At 42.9% G+C, this 26,698-nt stretch overlaps 1 protein-coding gene across 2 annotated transcripts; it reads left to right on the forward strand.

Moving 5' to 3' along the window:
- Positions 1 to 5,185: 5,185 nt before the first annotated feature.
- Positions 5,186 to 18,909, forward strand: LOC133541442 (cytochrome P450 2K1-like). Of its 2 annotated transcripts, none has more exons than XM_061884873.1 (9): positions 5,186 to 5,428; positions 5,495 to 5,657; positions 6,374 to 6,523; positions 8,216 to 8,373; positions 14,811 to 14,990; positions 15,650 to 15,791; positions 15,866 to 16,050; positions 16,130 to 16,271; positions 16,345 to 18,909. In XM_061884873.1, exons 1-9 carry the CDS (start codon positions 5,231 to 5,233, stop codon positions 16,530 to 16,532), a joined length of 1,506 nt encoding a protein of 501 aa, XP_061740857.1. In that variant the 5' UTR covers positions 5,186 to 5,230; the 3' UTR covers positions 16,533 to 18,909. The 2 variants fall into 2 exon arrangements, with proteins under 2 accessions (XP_061740857.1, XP_061740856.1); XM_061884872.1 differs by having other exon boundaries at positions 8,216 to 8,376; positions 16,345 to 18,908.
- Positions 18,910 to 26,698: the final 7,789 nt, after the last annotated feature.

Consider the following 26,698-nt stretch of genomic DNA (forward strand, 5'->3'; position numbering starts at 1 on the left):
CGTCGCCAGACATATTTCACTGGGGCACGTGCCCCACTGTTGATCTGCAGTGCCCCAGTAAAAATTTCACCAATAAAAAAACAAACACTAAAGAGTTTTAAGTCTACATAACATAGACAACAGCGCACATACTACTTAGTATGGTAATTGATTGCTACTGTATTCACTCCACTAACAATGAGCACATGGCTAATTATTGTGGTATTTTTTTTCACGTGACTTCGATTGAGAGAGAGAGAGAGAGAGGATGAGAATGACTGCGTGAGGTAGGTAACGTTAGCCAACAAGAATTTGTTAATTATATTATTTTGATTTTGATTTGACTCAAACTGCAACTCCTAGAGGGATTTAAGAAAGTTATTCGCCATGGGCGTCGCCAGACATATTTCACTGGGGCACGTGCCCCACTGTTGATCTGCAGTGCCCCAGTAAAAATTTCACCGATTAAAAAAAAAACACTAAAGAGTTTTAAGTCTACGTAACATGGACAACAGCGCACATACTACGTAGTATGGTAATTGATTGCTACTGTATTCACCCCAATAAGAATGAGCACATGGCTAATTAATATGGTAATTTTTTTCACGTGACTTCGATTGAGAGAGAGAGAGAGAGAGAGAGAGAGAGAGGATGAGAATCACTGCGTGAGGTAGGTAACGTTAGCCAACAACAATTTGTTAATTATATTATTTTGATTTTGATTTGACTCAAACTGCAACTCCTATATGGATTTAAGAAAGTTATTCGCCATGGGCGTCGCCAGACATATTTCACTGGGGCACGTGCCCCACTGTTGATCTGCAGTGCCCCAGTAAAAATTTCACCAATAAAAAAAACAAACACTAAAGAGTTTTAAGTCTACATAACATAGACAACAGCGCACATACTACTTAGTATGGTAATTGATTGCTACTGTATTCACTCCACTAACAATGAGCAAATGGCTAATTATTGTGGTATTTTTTTTCACGTGACTTCGATTGAGAGAGAGAGAGAGAGAGAGGATGAGAATGACTGCGTGAGGTAGGTAACGTTAGCCAACAAGAATTTGTTAATTATATTATTTTGATTTTGATTTGACTCAAACTGCAACTCCTAGATGGATTTAAGAAAGTTATTCGCCATGGGCGTCGCCAGACATATTTCACTGGGGCACGTGCCCCACTGTTGATCTGCAGTGCCCCAGTAAAAATTTCACCGATAAAAAAAAAAACACTAAAGAGTTTTAAGTCTACATAACATAGACAACAGCGCACATACTACGTAGTATGGTAATTGATTGCTACTGTATTCACCCCAATAAGAATGAGCACATGGCTAATTAATATGGTAATTTTTTTCACGTGACTTCGATTGAGAGAGAGAGAGAGAGAGAGAGAGAGAGAGGATGAGAATCACTGCGTGAGGTAGGTAACGTTGGCCAACAACAATTTGTTAATTATATTATTTTGATTTTGATTCGACTCAAACTGCAACTCCTAGATGGATTTAAGAAAGTTATTCGCCAGGGGCGTCGCCAGACATATTTCACTGGGGCACGTGCCCCACTGTTGATCTGCAGTGCCCCAGTAAAAATTTCACCGATAAAAAAACAAAACACTAAAGAGTTTTAAGTCTACATAACATACACAACAGCGCACATACTACTTAGTATGGTAATTGATTGCTACTGTATTCACTCCACTAACAATGAGCACATGGCTAATCAATATGGTAATTTTTTTCACGTGACTTCGATTGAGAGAGAGAGAGAGAGAGAGAGAGAGAGAGAGGATGAGAATCACTGCGTGAGGTAGGTAATGTTAGCCAACAACAATTTGTTAATTATATTATTTTGATTTTGATTTGACTCAAACTGCAACTCCTAGATGGATTTAAGAAAGTTATTAGCCATGGGCGTCGCCAGACATATTTCACTGGGGCACGTGCCCCACTGTTGATCTGCAGTGCCCCAGTAAAAATGTCACCAATAAAAAAAACAAACACTAAAGAGTTTTAAGTCTACATAACATAGACAACAGCGCACATACTACTTAGTATGGTAACTGATTGCTACTGTATTCACTCCACTAACAATGAGCACATGGCTAATTAATATGGTAATGTTTTCACATGTGGATCGGGACTTCGGTTGAGAGAGAGAGAGAGAGAGAGAGAGAGAGAGAGAGAGAGAGAGGATGAGAATCACTGAGTGAGGTAGGTAATGTTAGCCAACAACAATTCGTTAATTATATTATTTTGATTTTGATTTGACTCAAACTGCAACTCCTACATGGATTTAAGAAAGTAATTCGCCATGGGCGTCGCCAGACATATTTCACTGGGGCACGTGCCCCACTGTTGATCTGCAGTGCCCCAGTAAAAATTTCACCAATAAAAAAAAAACCCACTAAAGAGTTTTAAGTCTACATAACATAGACAACAGCGCACATACTACTTAGTATGGTAATTGATTGCTACTGTATTCACTCCACGAAACAGTGAGCACATGGCTAATTAATATGGTAATTTATTCACGTGTGGATCGAGACTTCGATTGAGAGAGAGAGAGAGAGAGAGCGAGAGAGAGGATGAGAATCACTGCGTGAGGTAGGTGACGTTAGCCAACAACAATTTGTTAATTATATTATTTTGATTTTGATTTGACTCAAACTGCAACTCCTAGATGGATTTAAGAAAGTTATTCGCCCGCAGCAGAGAAGAAGCGAGGAATGAGAGATGTAAGTGAAGTCCTAGCTAGCTAGGCAACATCATTGTCTTAAGTTGATGCTAAGTTAGCTAACGTTCTTCCTTGTATCAAGACAAAAATATTCATTTGCTGTACGAGCTGTCGGGGGAATTTCTAATCAACATGAAACATAATGTTGGTTATTGTCTGCTGGTTCTGCATCAATAATGATTTGGAGTAAGCATGTGTGAATTGAGTGCTTCTCAAATGGTTTATCTTCAGGAAGAAAAACATGTTTCCATTTCATCAAGTCGTGAGCCAATTTTTAAATCATTCAAGTTTATTTCACAGAAAAATAGCACAGTAGACTTGTCTTGTTAATCGGTGTGACTTTGACAAAAATAATCTTGTTTTGTCACCAGAAAAATGGCTACAGCTAAAGCATCTGGTTTTGTTTCTAGAAAAAATTGTAACATTTCTGTATTTGTTTTCAGAAAGATGGCTGAAAATATCGGGTTTTGTTGCCCCATTTAGATTTTTTCTAAATATATTTCCATGTCTGTCCTGAGTCCTCCTCCAACTTGGTAGTCGGTTTGCCTTTTGCTAAAATACTCACTAATAGTCACTACAAAAAAGGCAAAAATAACCTGGTTTTGTTGCCACAATTTGATTTTTTTCTCCCTAAAGTTTTTTTTTCCATGCACACATGTGACTGCGACTCACTGAAAATGACACACAATCCACTTTTATGTCAGGACCCAGCAGTTGGGAACCACTGGTCAACTGTATAACGGTTACTGTAATATTTCCATGTCTGTCCAGACTGATTGACCACTTTGCAAAAATGAAAACGAGACGTTACAGTTTACTTCTCAGAAAATGATTCCCTGAACAGACACACAACAGTTGTTCATTTATTCTACTACCGTGGCTTTATTGTTTTGTGTATATTTTATAGTTTTGTTTATCTGAAATAGGATTGGCCACATTGCCATAAATGGAAATTAAATAATATAAAAGAACCCAGAGATGTAAGGGTGCTTTATTTTTTGTTTTACTTTTGTAGATGTTAAATTTGCAGATGATTACTGCAATATATATATTTTTAAAAGATTCATTGCTCATCCTTTTTGCTTTTACCAGTAGCAGTTTAGAAGTTAGGAGTAAAAAAGTGCACAAGTAGGTCAAATGCATTAGTTAATTTCAGGTGGGTAATCAAAGATCCATACAACATAGTCCGATATGATTTCATAGTTTAAAGCACTATTTGTGTATTTTTTATGATAAATAAGTGCTAAAAATGTTTTTGCTTGCGCGCTTTGCTTGCTCACATGAATGATTTGTGTCCCAGGTGTGCCCCAGTACAGTATTAGGTCTAATGACACCCCTGTTCTGGACATCTGTGTTGCTGAATCTTTTGCAATTTGTTCAATGGAGAAGTCAAAGTAGAAAGATGGAGGTGGGAAGCTTTAGCCTTTAGCCACACAAACACACAGTGTTTCCTTGTTTAAAATTCCCAGAGGTGAAGCTTTACTTTGGATCAGAGCGGTCAGGCGAACATGGATCCAGACTACATGTCAACTGGCAGTTTTTGGTGAGAATATTGTGGTAATAAGTTGCCTCTTACCGGAGATCAGCGGAAGTTCTGTCCTGCTGCAGCTTCGTGACTTCCCTCGGAGACTGGCGTCAACACACCCGTGGACACACCCCTCCGACTATCAGGTACTATTTAACTCATTAAAACACTATCCAAACAAAAGAAAGATGAGGGATTTCCCAGAATTATCCTATTAAATGTGTCTAAAACCATCTGAATCGCTCCCAATGCAATCTTTTTTTTTTTTAACATTTTTTTTTTCTAGACCTTCACTCTAAATTTCCTCATCCACGTATCTTTCATACTAGCTCAAATTAATGGGGAAATTGTCGCTTTCCTGGTCCGAATAGCTCATGCTGCTGGTGGCTTTGATTATAAACAATGTGAGGATGTGAGGAGCCCTACAAACTGTGACGTCACGTGCACATCGTCTGCTACTTACGGTAAAGGCAGGGCTTTTTTATTAGTGACCAAAAGTTGTGGACTTTATCGTCGATGTTCTCTACTAAATCCTTTCAGCAAAAATATGGCAATACCGCGAAATGATCAAGTATGACACATAGAACGGACCTGCTCTCCCCGTTTGAATGAGAAAATATAATTTCAGTAGGCCTTTAACACTGTGGCAATATAAAAGGATGCACGGTTGCTCTCAAAACACGTCTTTATTCCTGAGAAAAAAAGTTTTTGCCCATCTAAAAATGAACTTTATCAGAAAGTTTATTGAGAATCCCAACAATGCACTTTTTTCAAGTAGTACAGAGTGAGTACAAATATTTGATCACCTTACAACTTTGCTGACTTTATTTGAATCACTTTATTTGGTTGAGGGGATTCACCCGATGACACTGTGTCAACACGCCCACTGGAGTGTGATTGGAGAAACGGATCCTCCTCAGATTTTATCGAGAGCCACTGAGCGTGTGCAGCGAGTATGTTAGTGAAGGTTTGTGCCCTGACACAACATGTTTGAAGAGCTTCTGCAGGCTCCTGCTTTGGCCTCCTGGTTGGGGCTTCTTGCAGGCTTGCTGGCCGTCTATCTTTTGTACTCCAGTTGGACTTTCCAGGATGAACAGAAGCGTCCTCCTGGGCCCAGACCTCTTCCCTTGCTTGGTAACCTGCATCAGTTGGACCTTCAGAGGCTTGATAATTCTCTTTTTAAGGTGAGTCATTCTTGTTTTTCTTACTGATGTTTAAGTGTTGCATGGACCTAACCCTGATTTGTTTAGCTGTCTAAAAGGTACGGACCGGTATTTACCGTATACTTGGGACTCAAGAAGGTGGTGGTCCTGGCTGGATGCAAGACAGTCAGACAGGCTCTCATCAACCATGCTGAGGAGTTTGGGGAAAGAGAAATCAACCCTTTGTTCCACGATTCTGCCAAAGGGCATGGTGAATATATATTTTTGTTATGTCTCTAGGGGTTTTAAAACCTGCTGGGTCATCAATTAAAAAGCTGCCAAGAACAGTTTCTCTTAGGAGCCAATATTTACAAACGATTATAACCAACTTATGCTGCGCCTGCATGTCACTCTTTGCAATTGTTCATGACACAAAGTGCAATATTTGCCCAAGTCTGTCTACTTGAGGTTGAAGGTTGAGGCAGGGCAAAGATAAGAGGGTCTAGGTGGAACAGGAATTTAGACACAGAGCAAATTAAGCTGCAAAGGCAGTATGGTGAAACAGTGGTTTGTGCATGTGCCTCACAATACGAAGGTCCTGAATAGTCCTGAGTTCAATCCCGGGCCCGGGATCTTTCTGTGTGGAGTTTGCATGTTCTCTGGGTGACTGCGTGGGTTTCCTCCGGCTTCCTCCCACCTCCAAAGACATGCACCTGGGGATAGGTTGATTGGCAACACTAAATGGGCCCTAGTGTGTGAATGTGACGGTGAATGTTGTCTGTCTATCTGTGTTGGCCCTGCAATGAGGTGGCGACTTGTCCAGGGTGTGCCCCACCTTCTGCCCGAATGCAGCTGAGATAGGCTCCAGCACCCCCCGCGACCCCAGAAAAGGGAAGAGCGGTAGAAAAAGGATGGATGGATTGTTGGATGGAATTACACTGAAAACTTGTTTTCTCCCATTAAAACACACTTGTCACTTGCTTACAGGCATAACATTCTCCAACGGTGATAGCTGGAAGGAAATGAGGCGCTTTACCTTAACGACTCTGAGAGATTTTGGGATGGGCAAGAGACTCAGTGAGGAGAAAATCACCGACGAGTGTCACTACCTGATTGATGAGTTTGAAAAACATAAAGGTAACTTTTTTTTATTGACTTAAATCCAGTGGCGGCTGCTGACATTTCAAGTTGGGGAAGTCAACGAACGCTCAGCTTCAACTCTGTTTAATGACCTCTGACGCTACCACAATCAACCAGAAGAAAGTCGCGTCAACCATCGCAAAAGCGGATGCTGAACAATAGTTTATTGCATTCTAACACATATTTAGTCAATAAATTGTTAACACAAAAGTACATATTTAAAGGCCTACTGAAATGAGATTTTCTTATTTAAACGGGGATAGCAGGTCCATTCTTTATTTTAAACATACTTGATCATTTCGCCATATTGCCATGTTTTTGCTGAAAGGATTTAGTAGAGAACATCGACGATAAATTTCGCAACTTTTGGTGCTGATAAGAAAGCCTTGCTTTTACCGGAAGTCGCAGACGATGACGTCACCGGTGTGAGGGCTCTTCACGTCCTCACATTGTTTTTAATGGGAGCCTCCAGCAGCAAGAGCTATTCGGACCGAGAAAGCGACAATTTCCCCATTAATTTGAGCGAGGACGAAAGATTTGTGGATGATGATATTGATAGCGAAGGACAAGTAAAAAAGTAAAAAAGTAAAAAAAAAAAAGGCGATTGCATTTGGATGGATTCAAATGTTTTTAGACACATTTACTAGGATAATTCCGGGAAATCCCTTATCTTTCTATTGTGTTGCTAGTGTTTTAGTGAGACTAAATAGTACCTGATAGTCGGAGGGGTGTGTCCACGGGTGTCTTGAGGCCAGTGTCTGAGGAAGTCACGGCAGATACAAGGACGGCGCAAACTCCACAGATCTCTGGTAAGAGGCGACTTTTTAACACAATTTTCTCACCGAAACCTGCCAGTTGACAAGTGGTCGGGAACCATGTTCGCTTGACCGCTCTGATCCATAGTAAAGCTTCACCTCTGGGAATTTTAAACAAGGAATCACCGTGTGTTTGTGTTGCTAAAGGCTAAAGCTTCCCAACTCCATCTTTCTACTTTGACTTCTCCGATATTAATTGAACAAATTGCAAAAGATTCAGCAACACAGATATCCAGAATAATGTGTAATTGCGCGATGAAAAGAGACGACTTTTAGCCGCAAATAGTGCTGCGCTAATATTTCCTGACAGTCTGTGATGTCACGCGCACGTGTCATCATTCCGCGACGTTTTCAACAATAAACTCTGCGGGAAATTTAAAATTGCAATCTAGTAAACTAACCACTTCCCATCTACATCTTTCTTCTTTGACGTCTCCATTATTAATTGAACAAATTGGAAATGATTCAGCAACGCAGATGTCCAGAATACTGTGTAATTATGCGGTTAAAGCAGACAACTTATAGCAGGGATCGGGCTGTAAAAAAAATGTCCGCTCCAATCCGTGACGTCATGCGCACGTGTCATCATACCGCGACGTTTTCAATGGGATACTCCGCGCGAACTTTTAAATTGCAATTTAGTAAACTAAAAAGGCCGTATTGGCATGTGTTGCTATGTTAATATTTCATTATTGATGTATAAACTATCAGACTGTGTTGTCGGTAGTAGTGGGTTTCAGTAGGCCTCTAAACATTTGTTTGACATATCAGGGGAAACTGAGCTGTCTTTGCCGTCTTAGAGCAACCGCCGCCACTGATTTAATCCATATGACTTTGCTGTGGTTCCCTAAAAGCGCTCTGTCTTTCTGCTCAGGCAAAGCTTTTTACAACAAAACAATCATCAGCTACGCTACTTCAAATATCATTTCGGCCATCATGTTCGGAAAGAGGTTTGACTTTAAAGATGCAGTCCTCCGACATATGGTGAAAAATGACCAAGAAATCACTCGTCTGGCTGGATCTGCTTCCATGGTGGTAATCTATCAACCCGGACTTATAGGGTCTGAAATGACATCTCAGTTGCATTGCATTGCACACCTAACAGCTGTGTCCAAAAATGCACAAAATCCAAAACCAGTGAAGTTGGCACATTGTGTAATTCGTAAATAAAAACAGACTACAATGATTTGCAAATCTTTTTCAACTTATATTCAATTGAAAAGACTGCAAAGGCAAGATATTTAATGTTATAACTGAGAAACTTTTTTTTTTGTGTGTAAATAATCATTAACTTCGAATTTAATGGCAGCAGCATATTGCAAAAAAGTTGACAAAGGGGCATTTTTACCACTGTGTTACATGGCCTTTCCTTTTAACAACACTCAGTAAACGTTTTGGAACCGAGGAGACACATTTTTGAAGCTTTTTAGGTGGAATTCTTTCCCATTCTTGCTTGATGTACAGCTTAAGTTGTTCAACTGTCCGGGGTCTCCGTTGTGGTATTTTACACTTCATATTGCGCCACACATTTTCAATGGGGGACAGGTCTGGACTACAGGCAGGCCAGTCTAGTACCCACACTCTTTGACTATGAAGCCACGCTGTTGTAACACGTGGCTTGGCATTTCCTCGCTGAAATAAGCAGGGGCGTCCATGATAATGTTGCTTGGATGGCAACATATGTTGCTCCAAAACCTGTATGTACCTTTCAGCATTAATGGTGCCTTTACAAATGTGTAAGTTACCCATGCCTTGGGCACTAATACACCCCCATACCATCACAGATGCTGGCTTTTGAACTTTGCGCCTAGAACAATCCGGATGGTTCTTTTCCTCTTTGTTCCGGAGGACACGACGTCCACAGTTTCCAAAAACAATCTGAAATGTGGACTCGTCAGACCACAGAACACTTTGTCAATTTGCATCAGTTCAACTTAGATAAGCTCGGGCCCAGCGAAGCCGGCGGTGTTTCTGGGTGTTGTTGATAAATTTATTTTGCTTTGCATAATCGAGTTTTAACTTGCACTTACAGATGTAGTGACAAACTGTAGTTACTGACAAGTGGTTTTCTGAAGTGTTCCTGAGCCCATGTGGTGATGTCCTTTACACACTGATGCCGGTTTTGATGCAATACTGCATGAGGGATCGAAGGTCTGTAATATTGCTTATGTGCAGTGATTTCTCCAGATTCTCTGAACCTTTTGATGTATTACAGACCGTAGATGGTGAAATCCCTAAATTCCTTGCAATGGCTCGTTGAGAAATGTTGTTCTTAAACTGTTGGACAATTTGCTCAGGCATTTGTTCACAAAGTGGTGAATGACTGAGCATTTCATGGAAGCTGCTTGTATACCCAATCATGGCACTTACCCGTTCCCAATTAGCCTGTTCACCTGTGGGATGTTCCAAATAAGTGTTTGATGAGCATTCCTCAACTTTCTCAGTGTTTTTTTGCCACTTGTGCCAGCTTTTTTGAAACCGGTTGCAGGCATCAAATTCCAAATCAGCTAATATTTGCTAATAGTTTCCCAGTTCGAACGTTAAGTATCTTGTCTTTGCAGTCTATTCAAGGATTTGCAAATCATTGTATTATGTTTTTATTTAGGATTTACACGGCGTGCCAATTTCACTGGTTTTGGGTTTTGTATAAAGCACATTTAATTAAAAAATATTGTATTATTAAATGCACCTGGGGATAGGTTGATTGGCTACACTAAATTGGCCCTAGTGTTTGAATGTGAGTGTGAATGTTGTCTGTCTATCTGTGTTGGCCCTGCGATGAGCTGGCGACTTGTCCAGGGTGTACCCCGCCTTCCGCCCGATTGTAGCTGAGATAGGCGCCAGCGCCCCCCGCGACCCCAAAAGGGAATAAGCGGTAGAAAATGGATGGATGGATGGATAAAGTAATATAACGTGAACTGATAACAATAATTATTAAGAGAACATGGACAGGTGAACTAAATATAATTCTCAAAAAAGTTGATTGATTGCAATAGAAACAATAATATAAGAACTTTACATAAAAGCAGTAGGGTTCAAGGATGAAAAATCCATGAATAGAAGTTGATTTGTTGCATTGGTTTGTATCCCACTGTATTATGTGGGACAAGAGTCTCTTGTCACAGTTTTCAAAATTGGAGGCTGCCGCTTGACAAAAAAAAAAACAGGAAAATAAATAACAATTTTAAATGGGCCCTCTTATGCAAAACCAACCTTTTCTTACCTATCGGTACCTGTTGTTGTGTATTTGGGATCTGCATAGGTCCTGAACATTTGAAATCAAACTGTGTAGGTATTGCGCAGATATTTATAAAACAATCTTGCCTAAACTCCCACCCTCATACTTACGGGAAGCCATTTGAAATTTCACTATTTATATATCAGCCTATTATCCATATATGGAATAAATGTACCCAAAGTGCTTTGCGAAGGTCCGCCATTGCAGTTCAACGTTATAATCAATAAATTCCTTCTTTTTCTCCATCCTCTTGTTGTGGGGCGGGCTGGCTCGTACATGTGCATGCATCCTTCGCTGTTGCCATTTCTAATACAAAGTAGATTGCAGTTCAAACTTAATCTGTCAGTAGACCAACTTGCTATGGAATTGCTAAAAATGACAACAAATATGGCTGGGGAGAAGATAAACCCATAAAATGGTTTCATATTGAGGAGATGGTCACAAAGCGGTTTGAAAAAAGTCTGTAAAACAACATTTATGCTAAATGCAGACCAAAGCACCACCCATATATGTTATCTATACCATTGTTTTTCAACCACTAGTGTGCCGTGAGATTCAGTTTGGTGTGCCGTGGGAGATGATCTAATTTCACCTATTTGGGTTAAAGACATTTTTTGCAAACCAGTAATTATAGTCTGCAAATGTGTTGTTGTTGAGTGTCGGTGCTGTCTAGAGCTCGGCAGAGTAACCATCTTATACTCTTCCATACCAGTAGGTGGCAACCAATAGCTAATTGCTTTGTAGATGTCAGAAACAGCGGGAGGCAGTGTGAAGGTAAAAAGGTGTCTAATGCTTAAAGGGGAACATTATCACCAAACCTATGTAAGCGTCAATATATACCTTGATGTTGCAGAAAAAAGACCATGTATTTTTTTAACCGATTTCCGAACTCTAAATGGGTGAATTTTGGCAAATTAAACGCCCTTCTGTTTATTGGTCTTTTAGCGATGACGTCAGAACGTGACGTCACCGAGGTAACACACCCGCCATATTCATTTTCACATTACAAACACCGGGTCTCAGCTCTGTTATTTTCCGTTTTTTCGACTATTTTTTGGAACCTTGGAGACATCATGCCTCGTCGGTGTGTTGTTGGAGGGTGTAACAACACTAACAGGGAGGGATTCAAGTTGCACCACTGGCAAGAAATCTGCCGCCAGACCCCCATTGAATGTACCAAAGTGTCTGCACATTTGACCGGCGATGCTAAGACAGACATGGCACAGAGATGTATGGATAACCTGCGGATGCATTTGCAACGATTAAGTCAACGAAATCACAAAGGTGAGTTTTGTTGATGTTGTTGACTTATGTGCTAATCAGACATATTTGGTCACGGCATGACTGCCAGCTAATCGATGCTAACATGCTACGCTAATCGATGCTAACATGCTATTTATGCTAGCTGTATGTACATTTGAAACTAGATACCCACATTTAATGCGAAACAAATACTTACCAATCGACGGATTTAAGTTGCTCCAGTGTCACAAGATGCGAAAGTCCTGATCGTTTGGTCCGCACATTTTACCGGCGATGCTAATAAGGCAGCCATGCTATGGGCCACTTCATTAGGTACACCCAAGCTATGGTCGAATAGCGTCAATAGCTATTCGCTCAATAGCTTCAATTTCTTCTTCAATTTCGTTTTCGCTCTCTGCCTCCATACTCCGACCATTTGTTTCAATACATGCGTAATCTGTTGAATCGCTTAAGCCGCTGAAATCCGAGTCTGAATCCGAGCTAATGTCGCTATATCTTGCTGTGGTAACCGCCATGTTGTTTGTATTGGCAGCCCTGTATGACGTCACAGGGAAATGGATAGTGGTTTCGAAGATAGCGAAAATAAGGCACTTTAAAGCTTTATCTAGGGATATTCCGGGACCGGTAAAATTTTGAAAAAAAAAAATAAAAAAATACAACAAGCCACTGGGAACTGATTTTTATCGTTTTTAACCCTTTTGAAATTGTGATAATGTTCCCCTTTAAACCAAAAAGAAACAAAAGGTGACTGCCCCTAGGAAAAGGTATTAAAGCTTAGGGAAGGCTACGCAGAACGAAAGTAAAACCGAACTGGCTACAAAGGAAACAAAAACAGAATGCTGGACGACAGCAAAGACTTACTGTGAAGCAAAGATGGCGTCCACAACGTACATTCGCACATGACACGACAGTCAACAATGTCCCCACAAAGAAGGATAAAAACAACTGAAATATTCTCGATTGTTAAAACATAGTAGATGCGGGAAATATCGCTCAAAGGAACACATGAAACTGCTACAGAAAAATACCAAAAAAAGAGAAAAAGCCACCAAAATAGGAGCGCAAGAAAAGAACCAAAACACTACACACAGGAAAACAGCAAAATAAGGCGTTATGTGACAATAGACCTACCTTGAGACAAGAGCTATATTGATACATAGTTAGTTATGGTTTGAAGTCATATCCAACAATTGAGACAACAACTTTTTACTCTCAACTTGGTTTTGTTTTTTTAATGATTTCTGCTGGTGTTGTACCTCCGGATATTTTCAACGCAAAAAATGTGCCTTGGCTCAAAAAAGGTTGAAAAACACTGATGTAGACTATAAGGAAGTGTTTTACATGAAAAAAAATATATATATATATAGCCCCTTTAAAGGCCTACTAAAATTCGATTTTCTTATTTAAACGGGGATAGCAGGTCCATTCTACTGTATGTGTCATACTTGATAATTTCGCGATATTGCCATATTTTTGTTGAAAGGATTTAGTAGAGAACATCCACGATAAAGTTCGCCACTGTCGGTGTTAAGAGGACAGCCCTGCCTCTACCGGAAGTCGCAGACGATGTCGTCACAAGTGTGGGGGCTCCTCACATAGTCACATTGTTTTTAATGGGAGCCTCCAACAAAGAGTGCTATTCGGACCGAGAAAACGACAATTTCCCCATTAATTTGAGCAAGGATGAAAGATTCGTGTTTGAGGATATTAATAGCGACGGACTAGAAAACAAAAACAAAAAAAACGAGTTAAAAAAAAAACGCGATTGCATTGGGACGTATTCCGATGTTTTTAAACTCATTTACTAGGATAATTCTGGGAAATCCCTTATTTTTCCATTATGTTGCTAGTGTTTTAGTGAGTTTAATATTACCTGATAGTCGGAAGGGTGTGTCCACGGGTGTGTTGACGCCAATGTCTCAGGGAAGTCGACGGCAGCTTCATGGACGGCCCAAGCTCAGCTTTTCTCCGGTAAGAAGCGACTTTTTAACCACAATTTTTTCACCGAAACCTGCTGGTTGACATGTGGTTGGGATCCATGTTGGCTTGACCGCGCTCTGATCCATAGGAAAGTTTCACCTCCGGGAATTTTAAACAAGGAATCACCGTGTGTTTGTGTGGCTAAAGGCTAAAGCTTCCCAACTCCATCTTTCTACTTTGACTTCTCCATTATTAATTGAACAAATTGCAAAAGATTCAGCAACACAGATGTCCAAAATACTCCGTAATTATGCCGTTAAAGCAGACGACCTAAAAACGCGTGACGTCTAGCGTACACGTCATCATTACACACCGTTTCCAAGACGAAACTCCCGGGAAATGTAAAATTGTGATTTAGTAAACTAAAAAAGCCGTATTGGCATGTGTTGCAATGTTAATATTTCATCATTGATATATAAACTATCAGATTGCGTGGTGGGTAGTAGTGGGTTTCAGTAGGCCTTTAAATCTGCTAAATTAACTTCAACTTTATCAACAAAAGCATTTTTGGGGGGAGGGAACAAAATACTTTGGGAACTGGCTTTTTTTAAACAATTGAATTAAGTGGGAATTTTTTTTTGTAATTGTTTTATTTACTTTATGTTCCAAATAGGAGCACTATTATTTTTAAATCCCCTGTGTCCAGTGGTATTCTTTATACATAGTCACTATCCATCCATCCGTTTTCTACCGCTTATTCCCTTTGGGGTGGCAGGGGGCGCTGGTGCCTATCTCAGCTACAATCGGGCGGAAGGCGGCGTACACCCTGGACAAGTCGCCACCTCATCGCAGGGCCAACACAGATAGACAAACAACATTCACACTTACATTCACACACTAGGGCCAATTTAGTGTTGCCAACCAACCTATCCCCAGGTGCATGTCACTAATTTAATTTAATTAATTTAGCATTATCATTGTATGTTATATCATTTTGATATTTGTATTGCTCATGAAAAATACTAATTTACATTTTGCTCCATGACAGATCTACAATGCATTTCCCAAGCTGGGTCCTTGCCTTAAAAACTGGAGGGATATAATGAAGAATATGGAGAATACCAAGCAGCATTTATTGCACTTAATAAACAAATTAAGGGAGACTTTCAATCCTGACATATGTCGGTGCTTTGTCGATGCTTTCTGCACACGTAAACTGAGTCTGGAGGTAAGACGTCATTGTGTTTGCATTTTCAAGTCTCCTTAATGCAACCATGCTGTCAGGTTTGCCAATAACTGTTTTTGTTTTTCCTCTGTGTGTTCTTAGTATTTCCTGTCCTTAGTTCCTGTCAGCACTCTTATTTTGGTTCAGCTTCCTGTTCGTCTCTCTGTGTGCTGTTTTCCCTAAGCTGCGGCTGATTGGCACTAGGCCACACCCGTTGCCAATCAGCCCACTCCTATTTGTACCTGCTTTGTCTTGAGTCAGTTGCTGAATTATTGTCGTTGCCACATGTCGCACTTGTCTTTGCTACCTGTTGTGTCGTATCTTGATGTGTCAATGCAGCGTTGCGGTAAGCTATGTTTGATAGCGGTTTTTAGCTTACTGTTTTTCGTTCCCTGCTTCCGTTTTGTTTTTTAAGTACAAGTACGACTTCTGTTTCCCATGCTAAAGTTCCTTTTTGTTTTTTAGCTACCATGCTAGCTCTCTTAGTTTGTTATCCACCCACGTGCATGCTTTTTGTTTGTACCCTTTGTTTGGTTTTGTTCTAGTATTTTATATTAAAACCATGTTTTCTCACTCCATGCCTGCCTCCATCTCTGCACCTTGGGGTTCGACACAAAAAAACTGACACATGCGCACAAAAAATATCTGATGTCTTTTGTTAGGAGTCTGACGCCCATGAAGTGCACTACCACAATGACAACCTGGTTTACAGCGTAATCAATTTGTTTATTGCTGGGACTGACACAACATCAACCACTCTTCGCTGGAGTCTACTTTTGATGGCCAAGTACCCTCAAATACAAGGTGAAATTGATACTAATATTGCATGAGAGAGAAGTGTTAGAGTGGCATTACTATCAGTGGTCTATTTCCTGCAGATCGGGTCCAGGAAGAGCTTAGTAGAGTGGTGGGAGACCGTCAGATCACAATGGAGGACAGGAGGAACCTGCCTTACATCGATGCTGTCATCCACGAGACGCAGAGGTTCGCCAACATTGTTCCCCTGTCCGTCACGCGCAGCACCAGCAGAGACGTCACCTTCCAGGGATACTTCATTGAAAAGGTCAGCTGCTGCTCCGTGAATAAAGGATCCCATTCAAGTCAAAAAATAATTAGAGTTTTTCGTCACTTGGTGCACCAAGGGGACCACTGTGCTCCCTCTGCTGACATCTGTCCTCTATGATGAGAGTGAGTGGGAGACACCAAACACCTTCAACCCTTCCCACTTCCTGGACGAGGAGGGTAAATTCATCAAAAGGGATGCGTTCTTGCCTTTTTCTGCAGGTACAACCTCTATTTCTTTCTTTTATTAAGCTACAGTATTTGTTTTTTAGAATCACAGAGATTCCCTTTGCAGGCCGCAGGGCTTGTCTTGGGGAAGGTCTGGCCCGGATGGAGCTCTTCCTCTTCTTCACACACCTCCTGCAGCGCTTTCGATTCACCCCTGCACCCGGGATGTCAGAGGACCAGCTGGATTTTACCCCAGTGGTGGGCTTTACACTCAGTCCTCTACCACATCAGTTGTGTGCTCTCAGTCGCCACTGAGAAGAAGTTGTTTAGATGAAAGTAAAAGGAGTGTCTAATACCTTTACACTCACTCTGGTAATTGAGGATCATTGATTAACATTATTAAAGGGGAACATTATCACAGTTTCTGAAGGGTTAAAACCAATAAAAAGTGGCTTATTTTATTTTTCGAAGTTTTTCTCAAAATGTTACCCATCATGCAATCTCCAGAAAAACTGCTTCAAAGTGCCTGATTTTCACCATCGGTATATCCACCCGTCCATTATCCTGTGACGTCACAGCGTGAAACCACACAGAAACAAACATGGCGAATAGCACAGAAAGGCATAGCGACAGTAGCTCGGATTCAGACTCTGATTTCAGCGGCGTAAGGAGGCAGGTAGCGAAAACGAAATTGAAGAAGAAACTGAAGCTATTGAACCATATCGCTTTGAACCGTATGTAGTGAGTCTTATTCTGCGTTGTGTAGTTTTTTTTAAGTAAGAGACACTCCACCATTCCGTTGTTTCATCATTTATTGGCCACCTGTTTTGGAAACACATAAACTTTTCTGGCGGAGTGATACCTCATCATCAAAAGTCCGATAGAAGAGGAAATAAACAACATTCATTCATACAAAAATAATAATTTAAATTACATTAACAAGAAGGTTTTATCACAAAAAAAATAATAATACACAAATCCACATACCTGTTTTGGAAACACGAAACACATGAACAGGTCTCTACTTTTCTGGCGGAGTGATACCTGCGTAAATACCATGTGTAATCATGACCAAACATTTCAAACATTCGACGCTCTAATCCTTATTTAACAAAATTGTACATAAAAAAATACTTAAAACAACACATCACTTATACCTACAACATTAATGTTTTAACTTTTAAAGTATTATGAAAGTTTAGAAATAATATTTACACAAGAAACACGGAGCAATGAAGAACTATTACCTCATCATCAAAAGTCCGATAGAAGAGGAAGTAAATATCCGAAAAAACAGCAAAGTCACTTCCTGCACCGGACATCCGGTTCTTCAAAATAAAACCAATACTTCAAAATAAAACATAACACCTTGTATCGTTCATAATATAGCGCAACAACATCACATTAGGAGGAAGCGAATTCGGCGATCGCCTTCTAACCAACGATTGGTATGTGTTTGTTTGGCATTAAATGTGGGTGGAGGGAAAGATGCAATAATGATGCAAATAATGATGCAATATGTACATACAGCTAGCCTAAATAGCATGTTAGCATCGATTACCTTGCAGTCATGCCGTGAACAAATATGTCTGATTAGCACACTCCACATAAGTCAATAACATCAACAAAACACACCTTTGTGCATTCATGCTCAATGTTATAAGTTTGGTGGACAAAATGAGACAGAAAAAGAAGTGGCATAAATCACGTCTTAGCCAAGACATCCAGAGGGTTTACCTCGCTCGTCTGCGGGAACAGACTGCCGTCATCGCTTGCCGTGCTCCCGAGGTCTGTTGTCCCTGAATAGCTCACACACTACGGCAGATTCAGTGGTCTATTTTCCAATATTGCAGATTTCTTTGACTTTATCGTTGGAAATGCATCTGCTTTGAGTGTCGCAGGATATCCACACATTTTTGCCATCTCTATCGTAGCATAGCTGTCGTCGGTACAGTGTGCAGAACAAACGAGGGACTTTCGCATCTTTTGACCGCTGGTGCAACTTGAATCCGTCTCTGTTCCTGTTGTTACACCCTCCGACAACACACCGACGAGGCATGATGTCTCCAAGGTACGGGAAAACAGTCGAAAAAACGGAAAATAACAGAGCTGATTTGACTTGGTGTATGTAATGAGATTGAGAAAATGGCAGATCGCTTCACGTTGTGATGTCACGGGTGAAAGGCCATCGCTCCGACAGGCGCACAATTGAAAGGCGTTTAAATCGCCAAATTCACCCTTTTAGAGTTCGGAAATCGGTTAAAAAAACATATAGTCTTTTTTTCTGCAACATCATGGTAAATATTGACGCTTAAAAAAGTCTGGTGATAATGTTCCCCTTTAACACTACAATGGAGTGTTTTTGAGCTGCACTGCAAATAATGACTTAAATGTGTGATCAATCAAATAATTCATACTAGTGTTGTCCCGATACCAATATTTTGGTACCGGCACTGGTACCAAAATGTATTTCAATACATTTCGGTACTTTTTGATGCTTTTCTAGATAAAGGGGACCACACAAAATTGCATTTTTTGCTTTATTTTAACAAACAATCTTAGGGGGACGTTAAGCATATGTTTCTCTTTTCAAGTTTGTCCTTAAATAAAATAGTGAACATATAAAACAACTTTTCTTTTAGTAGTAAGTAAACAAACAAAAGCTCCTAATTTAGCTGCTGACATATGCGGAAGGTAACATATTGTGTAATTTTCCATTCAGTGTTTTTGTTAAAATGATTAAGGAAAAGTGGTAGAAAATGAATTATTAATGTACTTGTTCATTTACTGTTAACATCTATTTACTTTCTCTTTTAACATGTTCTATCTACACTTCTGTTAAAATGTAATAATCACTTATTCTTCTGTTGTTTGATACTTTACATTAGTTTTGGATGATACCACAAATTAGGGTATCAATCCCTATACCAAGTCGTTATCAATCAATCAATCAATCAATGTTTATTTATATAGCCCCAAATCACAAATGTCTCAAAGGACTGCACAAATCATTACGACTACAACATCCTCGGAAGAACCCACAAAAGGGCAAGGAAAACTCACACCCAGTGGGCAGGGAGAATTCACATCCAGTGGGACGCCAGTGACAATGCTGACTATGAGAAACCTTGGAGAGGACCTCAGATGTGGGCAACCCCCCCCCTCTAGGGGACCGAAAGCAATGGATGTCGAGTGGGTCTAACATGATACTGTGAAAGTTCAATCCATAGTGGCTCCAACACAGCCGCGAGAGTTCAGTTCAAAGCGGATCCAAGACAGCAGCGAGAGTCCCGTCCACAGGAGACCATCTCAAGCGGAAGTGGGTCAGCAGCGTAGAGATGTCCCCAATCGATACAGGCGAGCGGTCCATCCTGGGTCCCGACGAGCGGTCCATCATGGGTCTCGACTCTGGACAGCCAGTACTTCATCCATGGTTATCGGACCGGACCCCCTCCTCAAGGGAGGGGGGGACATAGGAGAAAGAAAAGAAGCGGCAGATCAACTGGTCTAAAAAGGAGGTCTATTTAAAGGCTAGAGTATACTGATGAGTTTTAAGGTGAGACTTAAATGCTTCTACTGAGGTAGCATCTCGAACTGTTACCGGGAGGGCATTCCAGAGTACTGGAGCCCGAACGGAAAACGCTCTATAGCCCGCAGACTTTTTTTGGGCTCTAGGAATCACTAATTACAGTTACAGGATCATACATTGGTCATATTCAAAGTCTTCATGCGTTCAAGGACATATTTCCTGACTTTATAAACATAATATAAATAAAAAAAAAACAAAAGAAGATTTTGTGATGCTAAAAAATATTGATGTAATCATAGTAGTATGGACTCGATACGCTCCTGTACTTGGTATCATTACAGTGGATGTTAGGTGTAGACCCACCAATTGCGTTTGTTTACATTTTGATGCCGGTGAGCTACGGTGTGTAGTGAAGCATGTTTAGCTATTCCTCGTCCTGTAGGGATGATACTTGTAAGAAACGTACTTTATTTGTCGCCATAGAGACAAGGATTAGTGATTTAGAAATAGCTATAACACTGCCGACTGCGGCAGGACTTTAGCGGCTAGCTCGCTAGCCATGTCTTAAAGCACCTCTTCCTGAGGGCGTTTCAGTGTTATAACTTCACCTTTATCGTCATTTTGTTTGCCAAATTGCGTCCGTTCTCCCTTTTCTGTCTACACACTGTGTCTGCTTGTAAGTACCCGTGTGTGCGCGCTGCCGAACATGCTCGTTTGCTCGTAAACCAGCAACGACGGGGGGGCTGGAGAAGTGGGGGACCAATACTTTTTAGAGGCGGTATAGTACTGAAAATGATTCATTAGTATCGCGGTACTATACTCATACTGGTATACCGTACAACCTTAGTATATATAGTGTAATACATTTGGTAGGGTAGTAATCTTTTATGGCTGTTAAGTAGAGGAGGCACAGACATCGTGGATCTACGTTAGCTTTATTTTTCAACTCACTTACGAACAGTAAACAACTTACGCAATTTTTGTAACATGTCAGCAAAATCAGCCACAGCGAACACGTCATGGATAGTTTTTATTTTGTTAAAAAAATTGTTACGGTTCAAACACCTGCCACCTCTCACTCTGTTGTACGCTTCGCTGAGCGTGCTTTGGGACACGCCCACAAGCGTTCCTATCCTGCAGCAGCCGCGCCTCCGCGCATCTGCGCTCACTCAACAATCAACACACCTGCCACTGATGAGAGATCCCCTGCCCTAAGTTCCAGTGCCAGAACGTAGCTACTTGTACCAGTACAGTAAGCCTTAGACGTCTCTGGCTTCCTTGCCTACGTGCTTCCTCGCTCTTTGTGTTTCTCCTCCTTTATGCTCATCGTGTCTTGTCCCGTGTCATCATCCAGCAGCCCCTCGTCATTCCCTGGTTTCGATATGTGTGTCTCGTCTTCCCCGATCCCCTCTGGACTTCCCGCTGCCTTCCCGGATCTCGACCTCACGCCTGCCCCTGGACAACGATGCCTCGCTCCGGCCCCTGACCTCCTGCCTGTCCCCGGACCTGCGATTTCACCAACTAAAATGAGCATTATCTCCTAGCTGGCAAGACTCTTAACTATACAAAATAAAATGTCGCGCCATTAGAATTGCTCTGTCTGCGTGTTGCTAGTTACAATTTTTTATGACAGCCCGTTACATAATTGGTGTGGCTAAACTTGACTGGCTTGCACAGAGTCCTGACCTGAACCCGATAGAACACTTTTGGAATGAATTAGAACGGAGACTGAGAGCCAGGCCTTCTTGACCTCACCAATGCGCTTTCGGAAGAATGGTGGAAAATTCCTATAAACTTGTGGACAGCCCTCCCAGAAGAGTTTAAGCTGTGATAGCATCAAAAGGTGGACCGCTATCATTTTGAACCCTAGGGGTTAGGAATGGGATGGGACTCCCAGAGGGTGATCAAGGGTGATGGGTCAAATGCAGAAAATAATTTCGCCACACCTAGTGAGTGTGTGACAATCATTGGTACTCCAACTTTGTAACTTTTAAAATGTCTGCATTTTTTTTTCCATTGAATATAACTTTTTTTTTTACATTTTTGCTGTTTAATTTTTGGTTTAACCATGGGCCAATAACACTAAAGTTGCAGATCCCAAATGGCCAGAGAGCCACATTTTGGACACCACTGCCTAATACTAACTGATTTAAAGGCCTACTGAAACCCACTACTACCGATCACGCAGTCTGATAGTTTATATATCAATGATGATGTAATATTAACATTGCAACACATGCCAATACGGCCTTTTTAGTTTACTTATTTGCAATTTTAAATATTGCGCAAAGTGTTCTGTTGAAAACGTTGCGGTATGATGACGCGTATGATGACGCGTGTGTTTGACGTCTCGGGTTGTAGCGGACATTATTTTCCAGCCCGATCCAAGCTCTAAGGACTCTGCTTTAATCGCATAATTACACAGTATTCTGGACCTCTGTGTTGCTGAATCTTTTGCAATTTGTTCAATTAATAATGGAGAAGTCAAAGTAGAAAGATGGAGGTGGGAAGCTTTTAGCCTTTAGCCACAAAAACACACGATGTTACCTTGTTCAAAATTCCCGAAGATGAAGCTTTACTATGGATCAGCGCGGTCAAGCGACTACATGTCAACCGGCAGTTTTCAGTGAGAAAATTGTAGTAATAAGTCGCTTTTTACCGGAGACATCAGCGGAGCTTCCGTCCTGCTGCAGCTGCCGTGACTTCGCTCAGAGACTCTGGCGTCAACACACCCGTGGCCACACCCCTCCGACTTTCAAGTACTATTTAATCTCATTAAAACACTGGCAACACAATAGGCAGATGAGGGATTTTCCAGAATTATCCTTGTAAATGTGTCTAATAACATCTGAATCGCTCCCACTGCAATCGCCTTTTTTTTTCTTTCCAGTCCTTCACTCTAAATTTCCTCAACCACAAATCTTTCATCCTTGCTCAAATTAATGGGGAAATTGTCGCTTTCTTGGTCCGAATAGCTCTAGCTGCTGCTGGCTATGATTATAAACAATGTGAGGATGTGAGGAGCTCTACAACCCGTGACGTCACGCGCACATCGTCTGCTACTTCCGGTAAAGGCTAGGCTTTTTTATTAGCGACCAAAAGTTGCGAACTTTATCGTCGATGTTGTCTACTAAATCCTTTCAGCAAAAATACGGCAATATCGCAAAAATGATCAAGTATGACAAATAAAAATGGACCTGCTATCCCGGTTTAAATGAGCAAATCTCATTTCAGTAGGCCTTTAACGAGTCAGATTAAATCACAATACCGAAAGTTGTATGCCTATATAAACATATGGTGTGCAATGATTATTATTTTCAATAATTCTAAAAACATGTTAAATTGTTGCTAAATAAACTGTCACGGTCTGGACGCATGCTAATGCACTCGGTCGACAGCTGCAATCAATCACCTGCAATCAGCGCACCTGTTTTTGAAGATAGTTCCTGCCTTCATAAGCCATCTCAACCTGCTATTCGGCACCAGAACGTAACCATACGTTTGCGTACCGTAAGCTGACTAACCCTGCTATATTCACACTTTGCTCTCTCAGTTTTTCTTCGCCATGTTATTGATTGTCTCGTGTCCTCCTGGTCGCTCCAACTGCAGAGCTCCGTTTCCTGCGTTGACGTGCTGTGTGTCTCGTCATTCCATGTTCCTCTGCTTCCTGGATTACCTCTTGGATCTCGACCTCCCGCTTGGAGATGAACCTCCTACTTCCTGCTTGCCTCATGGACATTCGAGCAGGCCTTTCCCGTACGGGACTTCCGCCTCTCGCTCAACACTCTCGGTAACATACAACAGCTAATCTCCACACATAGTCTCGCACGCACGCACGCACACACACACACACACACACACACACACACATTTTGGATTCGTCACACTCCATTCTCTAGTTTTTTTTATATTATTGTTTGGTTATAATACATATTAGGAATCCATCCATCCATCCATCCATCATCTTCCGCTTATCCGAGGTCGGGTCGCGGGGGCAGCAGCCTAAGCAGGGAAGCCCAGACTTCCCTATCTCCAGCCACTTCGTCTAGCTCTTCCCGGGGGATCCCGAGGCGTTCCCAGGCCAGCCGGGAGACGTAGTCTTCCCAACGTGTCCTGGGTCTTCCCCGTGGCCTCCTACCAGCTGGACGTGCCCTAAACACATCCCTAGGGAGGCGTTCGGGTGGCATCCTGACCAGATGCCCGAACCACCTCATCTGGCTCCTCTCGATGTGGAGGAGCAGCGGCTTTACGTTGAGCTCCTCCCGGATGGCAGAGCTTCTCACCCTATCTCTAAGGGAGAGCCCCGCCACCCGGCGGAGGAAACTCATTTCGGCCGCTTGTACCCGTGATCTTATCCTTTCGGTCATGACCCAAAGCTCGTGACCATAGGTGAGGATGGGAACGTAGATCGACCGGTAAATTGAGAGCTTTGCCTTCCGGCTCAGCTCCTTCTTCACCACAACGGATCGATACAACGTCCGCATTACTGAAGACGCCGCACCGATCCGCCTGTCGATCTCACGATCCACTCTTCCCCCACTCGTGAACAAGACTCCTAGGTACTTGAACTCCTCCACTTGGGGCAGGGTCTCCTCCCCAACCCGGAGATGGCACTCCACCCTTTTCCGGGCGAGAACCATGGACTCGGACTTGGAGGTGCTGATTCTCATTCCGGTCGCTTCACACTCGGCTGCGAACCGATCCAGTGAGAGCTGAAGATCCCGGCCAGATGAAGCCATCAGGACCACATCATCTGCAAAAAGCAGAGACCCAATCCCGTGGCCACCAAACCAAAACCCCTCAACGCCTTGGCTGCGCCTAGAAATTCTGTCCATAAAAGTTATGAACAGAATCGGTGACAAAGGACAGCCTTGGCGGAGTCCAACCCTCACTGGAAACGTGTCCGACTTACTGCCCGCAATGGGGACCAAGCTCTGACACTGATCATACAGGGAGCGGACTGCCACAATAAGACAGTCCGATACTCCATACTCTCTGAGCACTCCCCACAGGACTTCCCGAGGGACACGGTCGAATGCCTTCTCCAAGTCAACAAAGCACATGTAGACTGGTTGGGCAAATTCCCATGCACCCTCAAGAACCCTGCCGAGAGTATAGAGCTGGTCCACAGTTCCACGACCAGGACGAAAACCACACTGTTCCTCCTGAATCCGAGGTTCGACTATCCGGCGAAGCCTCCTCTCCAGTACACCTGAATAAACCTTACCGGGAAGGCTGAGGAGTGTGATCCCACGATAGTTGGAACACACCCTACGGTCCCCCTTCTTAAAGAGAGGAACCACCACCCCGGTCTGCCAATCCAGAGGTACCGCCCCCGATGTCCACGCGATGCTGCAGAGTCTTGTCAACCAAGACAGCCCCACAGCATCCAGAGCCTTAAGGAACTCCGGGCGGATCCCATCCACCCCCGGGGCCTTGCCGCCGAGGAGCTTTTTAACTACCTCAGCGACCTCAGCCCCAGAAATAGGAGAGTCCACTACAGATTCCCCAGGCACTGCTTCCTCAAAGAAAGACGTGTTGGTGGGATTGAGGAGGTCTTCGAAGTATTCCCTCCACCGATCCACAACTTCCGCAGTCGAAGTCAGCAGACCACCATCCGCACCATACACGGTGTTGATAGTGCACTGCTTCCCCTTCCTGAGGCGCCGTATGGTGGTCCAGAATCGCTTCGAAGCCGTCCGGAAGTCGTTTTCCATGGATTCCCCGAACTCTTCCCATGTCCGAGTTTTTGCCTCCGCGACCGCTAAAGCTGCACACCGCTTGGCCCGTCGGTACCTGTCCACTGCCTCCGGAGTCCTATGAGCCAAAAGAACCCGATAAGACTCCTTCTTCAGCTTGACGGCATCCCTCACTGCTGGTGTCCACCAACGGGTTCTGGGATTACCGCCATGACAGGCACCAACAACCTTGCGGCCACAGCTCCAATCAGCCGCCTCGACAATAGAGGTTCGGAACATGGTCCACTCGGACTCAATGTCCCGCACCTCCCTCGTGACATGTTCAAAGTTCTCCCGGAGGTGTGAATTGAAACTCTCTCTGACAGGAGACTCTGCCAGACGTTCCCAGCAGACCCTCACAATGCGCTTGGGCCTGCCAGGTCTGTCCGGCATCCTCCCCCACCATCGCAGCCAACTCACCACCAGGTGGTGATCGGTAGAAAGCTCCGCCCCTCTCTTCACCCGAGTGTCCAAAACATAAGGCCGCAAATCCGATGACACAACTACAAAGTCGATCATGGAACTGCGGCCTAGGGTGTCCTGGTGCCAAGTGCACATATGGGCACCCTTATGTTTGAACATGGTGTTTGTTATGGACAATCCGTGACGAGCACAAAAGTCCAATAACAAAACACCACTCGGGTTTAGATCCGGGCGACCATTCTTCCCAATCACGCCTCTCCAGGTTTCACTGTCGTTGCCAACATGAGCGTTGAAGTCTCCCAGTAGGACAAGGGAATCACCCGGAGGAGCACTTTCCAGTACTCCCTCGAGTGTACCCAAAAAGGGTGGGTATTCTGAACTGCTGTTTGGTGCGTAAGCACAAACAACAGTCAGGACCCGTCCCCCCACCCGAAGGCGAAGGGAAGCTACCCTCTCGTCCACCGGGTTGAACTCCAACGTGCAGGCTTTGAGCCGGGGGGCAACGAGAATTGCCACCCCAGCCCGTCGCCTCTCACTGCCGGCAACGCCAGAGTGGAAGAGGGTCCATTCCCTCTCGAGAGAACTGGTTCCAGAGCCCTTGCTGTGCGTCGAGGTGAGTCCGACTATATCCAGCCGGAACTTCTCTACCTCACGCACTAGCTCAGGCTCCTTCCCCCCCAGTGAGGTGACGTTCCACGTCCCAAGAGCTAGCTTCTGTAGCCGAGGATCGGACCGCCAAGTGCCCTGCCTTCGGCTGCCGCCCAGCTCACAATGCACCCGACCTCTATGGC

Source organism: Nerophis ophidion, linkage group LG23 (assembly GCF_033978795.1).
Source record: "Nerophis ophidion isolate RoL-2023_Sa linkage group LG23, RoL_Noph_v1.0, whole genome shotgun sequence".
Taxonomy (NCBI): domain Eukaryota; kingdom Metazoa; phylum Chordata; class Actinopteri; order Syngnathiformes; family Syngnathidae; genus Nerophis; species Nerophis ophidion.

Coding starts and splice junctions, on each gene's coding strand:
- LOC133541442 (XM_061884872.1), top strand. CDS start 5,231: ATGTTTGAAGAGCTTCTGCAGGCTCCTGCTTTGGCCTCCTGGTTGGGG. Junction 5,658..6,373: donor CGATTCTGCCAAAGGGCATG/GTGAATATATAT, acceptor ACTTGCTTACAG/GCATAACATTCTCCAACGGT. Junction 14,991..15,649: donor CACGTAAACTGAGTCTGGAG/GTAAGACGTCAT, acceptor GTCTTTTGTTAG/GAGTCTGACGCCCATGAAGT.